The 9,301-nt window shown below is 33.3% G+C and overlaps 1 protein-coding gene across 1 annotated transcript; it reads left to right on the top strand.

Moving 5' to 3' along the window:
• Positions 1-7,427: 7,427 nt before the first annotated feature.
• Positions 7,428-9,008, top strand: LOC107763154 (uncharacterized). Its single transcript, XM_016581605.2, has 2 exons — positions 7,428-8,158; positions 8,656-9,008. The coding sequence occupies exons 1-2, from the start codon at positions 7,493-7,495 to the stop codon at positions 8,830-8,832; spliced, it is 843 nt and encodes a 280-aa protein (XP_016437091.1). The 5' UTR covers positions 7,428-7,492; the 3' UTR covers positions 8,833-9,008.
• Positions 9,009-9,301: the final 293 nt, after the last annotated feature.

Genomic DNA, 9,301 nt, shown 5'->3' with positions numbered 1-9,301 from the left:
TCAAGTATGTATTGGCAAAGGCGGTAATTGATTCTTTGTATGAACTAAGAAGCTAGATGTGGCTGGTGAAACCATTTCTCACTCTATGTCCAACTTTTCTTTTAATAATATGTTTTTATAAAAAAAGTTATCCTAAAATAAAAAATTTGATTTTGGTTGGCAAGTTGAAAAAAATTAAAAATAAAATATTATTATTAGTAAATCAAAGAGTGTTTGGTGAAATTTTGAATACTAAATATTAATAATCTATATTTATTATATATTATTATAAAGGCATGAATACAATGTCGGTTTACAAAAATAACCTTATAATACATAATAACTCATAATAAAAGTATATAACTGAAATTTTAGACATTAGCCTTATAATCCTATTAGTTTTACGACATAATACTACACGTTAGTATAATTACTTTCGGGCTGTCTAATTCATATAAAATTGAACAAATAAATATCTTTAGTCATGTAATCATATTACTTTCAAGATATATACTTCTTAAAAATTCCTATTACTAATTTAATTTGAAAACGTATTATAATGTCCTATTGCTAATTTAATTTGAGAATGTATTATATTGTCCAAATTCATTTTGAAAAAGGAGAACATGTATTATTATAAAAGCATAAATACATTATTAATATGCCAAAATAGCCCTAAATTATTAAACGGAAGAACTCATAGGAAGAGGACATAAATGCAATAACCTATTTTTTGGACTACAATACCTTTTATGCTAATTTTTATTATTTAAAATTTTAAAATTAATAAAATTTTATCTATTAAATTATTGTTAATTGAAAATATGTAGGAAGGTTTAATAAAATCAATTTGGCAGAATAGGTAAACCCCCCCCCCCCCCCCGAACTTGACACTTTTTAATGAGCGTACACCTTAACTATACGTGATTTTAATTTTCTCCATATGCTTACTTTTTCGGATGTTATTACCCCATATCCTGCCACATGGCAGTGAAAGTTGGTTCAAATGGCTGAGTGCGTGTGGGGGAGTATATTTTTTGCCACATCAGTTGAATATTTCCTTTTCCCAATCCTAGAACCGCCCCCAACGGTAATAAATGCATTTTCCCCAAAAAATGAAGACCCCAACGATAACAACCCCATTCGCACCCCTATTTATTGTCTTCTTTCTAATTCTTCAGCATTTTCTTTGTTCTCACATTCTTTGTCCATTCAAATTCCACCCCTCCCCTCCCCCAGATTTTGGCTCTTATTTTTTGCCCAAATAACAATTATTTTTTTACTTTTTACTTGGAAGAAAGAAGATGAATGTTTTTTGTAGATGTGGCAAGTCAGCTCCTTTAAAAGTTGCATGAATTACTGCAAATCCTGGACGACGATTCTTTGAATGTAGTCTTTATCCGAAGACAAATTGTTGTCAATTTTTTCAGTGGTATGAACCTCCATTTCCGGAGCAATCAAACATTGTTATTTCTGGGTTATTGAAGAAGACTAACAAACTAATAAACTATCGAAGAGGGAAAGAATGCTAAAGTTTCTATTATTTTTCAGTTTACTTTGGAATATGATTTTGCTCATGTACAAATAATGGTTATCTGGTAGTATGTAATAAAAGTTAAGCAATATGATATGTTGTTCGACACTACTATGTCAATATTTTGTCAACATATGGAATTGATGCCAATCACAATTTATATAAAAACAACCATCAGTATCCACAAAAATAACTAATCACAATCACAACATTTTGTAACATAGCTGGTAATTTGACAAAGAAAGTCGGAATTTAACATCAAACAATAGAGTTAAACTATATTGTCCATATACAGCTAGACATACACATGACAAACAAGTTCACAAAATAAAGTTGCGTAACACCATCAGTATCCACAAAAAACAGACACCCCATGAATTTAACTAAAACAGTCACCCCACGAATTCGATAAAAAGAAGTCTAGTATATCAAATACTATATCCAAACGGTAAATAAATCCAAGTGGTCTTCTTGGAGGGAGATTTTTCCATAACCTTAGATCTTGTTTGTATTTCAGTGGGTTGGGACCTTGTCTTGATTCTAGCCATTGCAAATTTAACTTGAAGTTGTCTTTGAATCATAACTTCCTTCTCTTTCCATTTCAAACCTTTAGAAGGCTTATATCCAATATCATCAATAACATGGGTAGAATTAATTAAAGGGCCAGTATAAACCTTTCTGACTGTAGGCAAACCATGTTGATAACATTCAAACCAAAAGATACATTTCAAAGTTAGACAATAACATCATATAGTATGTTAGACAATAACATCTAAGGACAAAAAAAAAATACACTTACATTAATACTTGTAAAATCAAACCGTACAACAAATACACCATGTCCTTGAAGCCTAGGCCTCTTGTAGTGGCTTCTTGCCCCCCTCCCCCCCAGATTTTCCTCCAGTACTTGTAGATGCCTTGCTTGTAGATGCATTGTCATATTCCTTTCTACCTCTCTTTTGTGAAGTTTTTGTTGTTGATTGTTGTGAGCAATTAGTAGTCTATTATATGAGAAAATGAGAAATTAGCTCTTAGATAACTAAAAAGATAGTAGTAAAGGAAGAAGGTAGGAAGGTACCTCTTGATTAGTTGTTGGTCTTGTTGGACAATCCCTCATATTATGAGTACTTGCTTTGCAAATGGAGCATGTCATAGTTGTTCCCTTTTTTGATAATTTTCCAGCCCTTTTTATTTCTCCAACTTCCTTTCTTCTATTTTTTCTTGGCCTTCCAGACATATTTTGAACTGGAGGAGGTAATACCTTGGGGTTACTACTTTATGGCCATATTATCATGTTGGGAACTGATTGTATGAAGTGTGAATATGCCTTCATGTAGGTCTATTCCCTGTACCAGTGTACAATATTCTCTGAAGGATCAAGTCTCTTGAAGTGCATTGTTGTTATAGCATGTGGACATGGAGTGCCTTTTAGTTCCCAAGACCTGTAACTGCATTAGCCTGTTCTTAAATCTACAATGAACTTGCATGGACCATATTTGAGTTCAAAGCTTGTATCTCCATTAAACATGAAGTCAACCCTCATTGACCTCTCAACATTAGTATTGAACACAATCATGGCCATTGGAGATACACTATCCTGTCAAGTTTTAACAAATTCTCTCATCTTTACTACCATAATCATAACTTTGACCCTTATTTTCTCTAGCATTGATATTGTTGTCTTGTGTCTAGGGCCCAATATCCAAGCATTGAAGCTTTCACACATGTTAATTTCTTTACTGTCACACTTGGAGAATGTTTGGGAAAATATTTTGCACCATCTTTCTTTGTTGTATTTAACTAGGTCTTCACAAATGTTATGACCCAATTTATCAAGATCATCTAGATTTCTTTTCATTTCAAACTCAAATGTTGATCTAACAACACTCCATAATCTTTTTCTTCTTTCAATCCCTCTCAATTTTATTGCCCAGTTTGCGAGAATGTGTCCACTACACACTTTGTGCTCACACTCAGGTAAAATCTCTTCAACAGCTGAACATAGACCCCGCATAAAAACAGAGAAATAGTACTGCATAAAAACAGAGAAACAATAGTGTTTAAACCAGAGAAACGGTAGTGTTTAAACTAGAAAAATAGTAGTATTTTAAACCAGAAAAATAATAGTATTTAAACAGCAGTATATACCTTTTGCATGTCACTTATCATGGTGAGTTCCCTGCCATCTCCCAAGTTCAAATCAGTTTGCAATAACCTGAGGGACCAACTCTATGTTTGCTTCTTCTTTTTTCCAGTGCCTACAATAGCCCAAGCTATCAGGAATATTTGGTTATTCCCATCCTTTGCTATTGTTGTCAATAATTGCCCTTTATAAACACCATTTAAAAAATATCCATCTAACTCTATACATCTCCTACAACCCTCCATAAACCCCTGCTTCATAGCTGCAAAACAAATGTAGAAATTGGAAAACTACTTTTGTCCATCATTTGTGTCTGTCAATTTTACTGCACATATGCTACCAGGATTTGTTTTGAGTAGCATATCCCTATAGTCCAGAATCCTACCAAACTCAGCAACACGATCCCCCATAATTTCTTTCAACACAATTATTTTGGCCTTCAAACAAACAACCATACCAATATATAAACCAAGTTTTTTTCTTACCATATCCTGAATTACCCAATCTTTAATTCTAGGTTGTGAGGTAATTCTATCTTTGAACTGCTTTACCACATATTTTGAATTACACAGATAGTTGTAAGTGTTTTTATGGCATTTGTGTCATGGGTTGTGAGTCTTGATTGTGAAGTTTATACTCCTACCTTCATTGCTAGCAAACAACAACCAAGGACAACCAGTTTTGCATTTAACTTTGACCCTATGTGGCTCATTGGGATCCTTAACTAGTTGAATACCTTTCTTTATAGCATACTTGGTAAATGCTTCTATCCAGTTGCCAAGTAACAATTTTGGCAGAAGGATCATAAACCACCTTATTTATTTATTTTCCTTCCCCTTAATTGTCCTATATTATCTTCCCCATCTACATCATCATCAGATACAGGATCACCCTCCCCTTCCATATCCAATTCAGATTCAAAGCTTTCTGGATCTGAACTATCATAGTAAGGCTCATCATCACCTCCTAATTTGTCTCTCATTTTTTTGGGCCAATCTATGTTCTCATAACCTTCATCAACTCCAACTTCACCTAAAAATCCATTAGGTTTTTCCTTCCTTAGTTTTCTCCTATTCGTTTGTCTATATTTCTTCAGATCTTCTTTAACAACCCTCAGCTCTTCATGGCCATCGCTTCCATAAAAAGTGTACGCTCAATAAAAAGTGTCAAGTTTAGAGGGGTGTTTACCTATTCTGCCAGTCAATTTTATAATAATCATCCGTATTGGCAATACATTACCACTCCATAATGTCCAATACAAAAAAAAAGTAATATTAAATAGACTGCGTAAAGAGTTAAAATTTAAAAAAAATACCCCCACGTTAATATATTTTATATTATATTCGAACTATTTTTCTACTCAAATAATATTTTTTAAATCAAATTTTCGTGTAATATTGAAAAATACCTAATTATTAAACAACAACTAAAAAATATTTAAGAATATAAATATGTGAGAAAGAGAAAAAAAATAGTTGGCAAAAGTCAATACCACTAATGATTCTACAAGCATAGAGATCTAAAAGTGAAATATCATATCAATCTTTTACTCTTTGAAAATAAAATTTATGGTAGATAAAATTATAATTAGGACCAAAGATTCAAAACAAGAGAGTAACTAATATTAAGATCTGAATCAACATAGAATAAATTATTTTTTATATTAAAACCAAATAATTAAATCTTTTAATTAATTATTTAGCAAGAGAATCCAATTCAATTATTTTTAAAATTCATCATATGAGTAAAATTATTATTTAAGATTTTAAAAAGGTCATAGGGTATATAAATTTATTCCATAAAAAGAGCGTTAGAACACAAAGTAAAAATGTTAGTATATTATTAAGAATCAAAATGCTATAAAAGTGTTTGAGGAAGTACAAACAAAACTAAATCCTAAACAAGAACAAACTTTCAAGACTATATTATAAAGAGTCGACTATGCTATAATGAGATTACTCTTTGTATGAATAATATTTCTATGTCATGCATTACTTGCAAGTATCATATCAAGAGGCATGACACTAATAGCAATAATACCAAATGGTGTACCAATAACAATTTTATTGTGCATGTCACCCACTTTAGATTTGATATACCTCTTCAAACAACTTAAATAGTCATCACAAATATATCAAAGCAGAGCAACGATACTAAATTTATAAGGAAAATAAAATTGATAATATTGGATTAAGCACTTATGACTAAGTGTATTGTATATTAATGAACCGTTTGTTGGAAAATTAATGGTTTTGGATGTGATTTATGTCAAGTACTACCAGTAGTTCCAAAATCGACAAAAGTAAAGACTGTAAAAGCTAGCTTGCCAAAGTTATACTTCTGGCCTCAAATGAAAAAGATTCAACTGACAAAAAATATAAAACAAGAACAGATCCAATATTCAGTATCTTCTTGCTTCGTGTCAGAAACGAAGAAGAGCATCCAATAAAAAATAATTTGGTTTTTTTTGAACACTTGGTTGTCAATCCCAATGGTAATAGTAGTGCATTTAATAAGAGAAATATTTATATCATTATATTAAAACGTAATTTGTGCAAATCGCATGATATAAATAAAAAAATATCTTAGCTAGCAGAAATGAAAGTGTTGATCAACTAAATAAATGTTTGATTGTAAAATTTTATAGTAAAAACAAAATATTTTTCTATTTTTGACTCCGCAAAAAATGATACCAATAATTAATAACAAGAAGAATACTTAAATACTTTAATACCAAATGGCCTTCTACCATACATGTTTGTTGTCAAGTTTATTATTTCTTACGTATGTTAGTGTCACCGTTTATATAATAGACTAAGTTAAAATTGATCTTCCATTATATATAGGTTGATTTTGAAGAAATATGCCCGCCATGCTACTGAAAAACTTAGATACGCTGAATAGCTTATGTTATAGCACACGGGTAGTATATAGAAGTTTTGACAATAACGTCATACATACAAATATTATGATACTGGTCAAGTACATGACAAAAAATGATCATTTGTGTAAGATTTGATGATATCCTTTTATTTTAAATTCATGTATTATGCGAATGTAATAATATTTTTCAGCATTTAATTAGACGATTGTTGTATTATTATACAAAAAATTTCTCTCATTAATTAAATTTTGTTGCTCCTTCATATAAATAAATGTTTAAATCATCACGTGCCATTATTAACGTGCAACGCATATTCATAGATACTAGCTATGTCTAATAGTGTTAGTTGGAATAACAATATAAAGTTATAAATCAAGATAGTTCTACACAAAATGACTACCTTAAGCGAGAAGTGTTGGAGTTTTACCTTTAAAGTGCCATACAATGTTGTAGTTTCACATGTAGAGAGCTTTAGAACTTTAGGAATAAATCATGGGGATTGAATACCGACGGTGTCAATGCTCTCATTCATAGTCAAATCTAAGACCTTCGCTTACTAAATGAGTGATCTAACCAACTAGGCTACTAAAGCTTGTTGCTCTCTTGATTTATTTTAAAATAATTATTCTCTTGTTTCAGTATTATAGACGGATTTGCTATAAAATTAAAATATAGTTACGAATGATAATTTTTAGAAAGTATAACTAGGAATTTCCTTTCTTAATGTAATGCCACATTTGATCCACAATACTATATGACATAATCACCTTCCGACAAATATATAGCAAGCTCTGGGCCAAACTTGCCTTTCTCTATGGGTCACAATCAGCTTACTCTCAAGCCCAATTACACCACATCAACAAACCCTAGCCCTTATAAACCAACCCCTTATTCTGCATTTTCATACTTCCTCTGTATTTACTAAAACCCTAGCCGTTGACAGCAAACAACCATGGCTGAGAGAGGAGGAGAGAGAGGAGGCTTTGGCCGTGGCTTCGGAGGACGCGGTGGAAGAGGCGGAGACCGCGGCGGACGCGGCCGTGGTGGCCGTCGTCCCCGCCGTGAGACAGAGGAGGAGAAATGGGTCCCAGTCACAAAGCTCGGAAGGCTCGTGAAAGACGGCAAAATCCGTTCACTGGAGCAAATCTACCTCCACTCACTCCCTATTAAGGAGTTCCAAATCATCGATACACTCATCGGACCATCTCTAAAGGACGAGGTGATGAAAATCATGCCGGTTCAGAAACAGACCCGGGCCGGTCAGAGAACCCGGTTCAAGGCTTTCGTTGTCGTCGGTGATGGGAACGGTCACGTCGGTTTGGGGGTGAAGTGCTCGAAGGAAGTGGCGACTGCTATACGTGGCGCAATTATATTGGCTAAGTTATCAGTGATTCCAGTGAGGAGAGGATACTGGGGCAACAAAATCGGAAAGCCACACACAGTGCCGTGTAAAGTAACTGGGAAATGTGGGTCAGTTACAGTGAGGATGGTGCCTGCTCCGCGTGGTGCTGGTATCGTGGCTGCTCGTGTTCCTAAGAAGGTGCTTCAGTTTGCTGGTATTGAGGATGTCTTCACCTCTTCTCGTGGATCCACCAAAACCCTTGGCAACTTCGTTAAGGTTCGATCCTTTTAATAAATCTTGCAACTACCTTTTATGGTGGGATATATTGAATACAGCATTATATGTTTAGTACATGTAGTGATCTTATAGTGTAAGAATTGATGCGATTGGTTGTTCAACTTTGTGATTGAACAAAAAAAGTATTCTGCTTTTTGTATCCTGTTTGATAGTCAATTGTTGTCCTCAAAATTCCGAATTTTAGGAAATAAAAAGCGAGAGTTTGTAGAATAGGATAGAAATATAGTATCAATAGGCAATAGAAATGTGTGTTTTTGGCATCTTTAAATAAAAAATATGTTATATTTAGATTATTTTAAGAATTATATTACCCTCAATCATGGAGTAATAGTACAAACTTGACATAATACAAGAGTAAATTAATTTCACAAGCAGAAGGATCATCTGTTCAGCCACAGCACTTGGATGCCTCATCTGTTGTTGATATACCATAGTATTTTTTACTGGTGGTAAATGCCATTCTTTATATGTTGCAGGCTACATTTGATTGTTTGATGAAGACTTATGGATTCCTGACTCCAGACTTCTGGAAGGAGACTCGCTTCACCAAATCTCCTTTCCAAGAGTATGCTGATATCTTGTCTAAACCTACCAGTAAAGTTATTATCTCCACCACTGAGGAGGCACCAGCACCTGAGAGGGTTGAGGCTTGATGATTGTTTAGATGTTATGCTCCCTTGTTTTGGTGTTCTACTTGGTAGTTTTCTATTACGAAGTGAAATGTTAGTATTCTAAATTTTGTTTTCTGTTCTGAGCGATGTTTTCTGCAGACTTGCAAAAGATAATGCTTCCTTTTTTTGTTTCATCAATATATATGTAGTTTCTCCCCCGCTTGATTGATCTCATGTTTTACCGGGACATCTTTCTTCTTAGCTCTAGGATGGCTCATTTCTTTAACTTTCAATTGGACTTTGGGTGAAATCACATTCCGTTACACGAGCAGGGGCCATTTAGATATTTATGCAAATAGAAATTTAATCTATTTAATAGCAGAAACTAATGGCACCTCTTGCTTGCAATTTTGGTTCAAAGATGATATATACGACGTCATTTAAGATTTTTCTTTTTCAGCAAAATACATCGCTAGTCCCTTAAAGTTGTCCACATTTTTTCACTTAGACA

Source organism: Nicotiana tabacum, chromosome 12, assembly GCF_000715075.1.
Source record: "Nicotiana tabacum cultivar K326 chromosome 12, ASM71507v2, whole genome shotgun sequence".
Lineage (NCBI taxonomy): Eukaryota > Viridiplantae > Streptophyta > Magnoliopsida > Solanales > Solanaceae > Nicotiana > Nicotiana tabacum.
The sequence above is the reverse complement of the archived record's forward strand: the minus strand, read 5'-3'. Positions and strand labels throughout refer to the sequence as shown.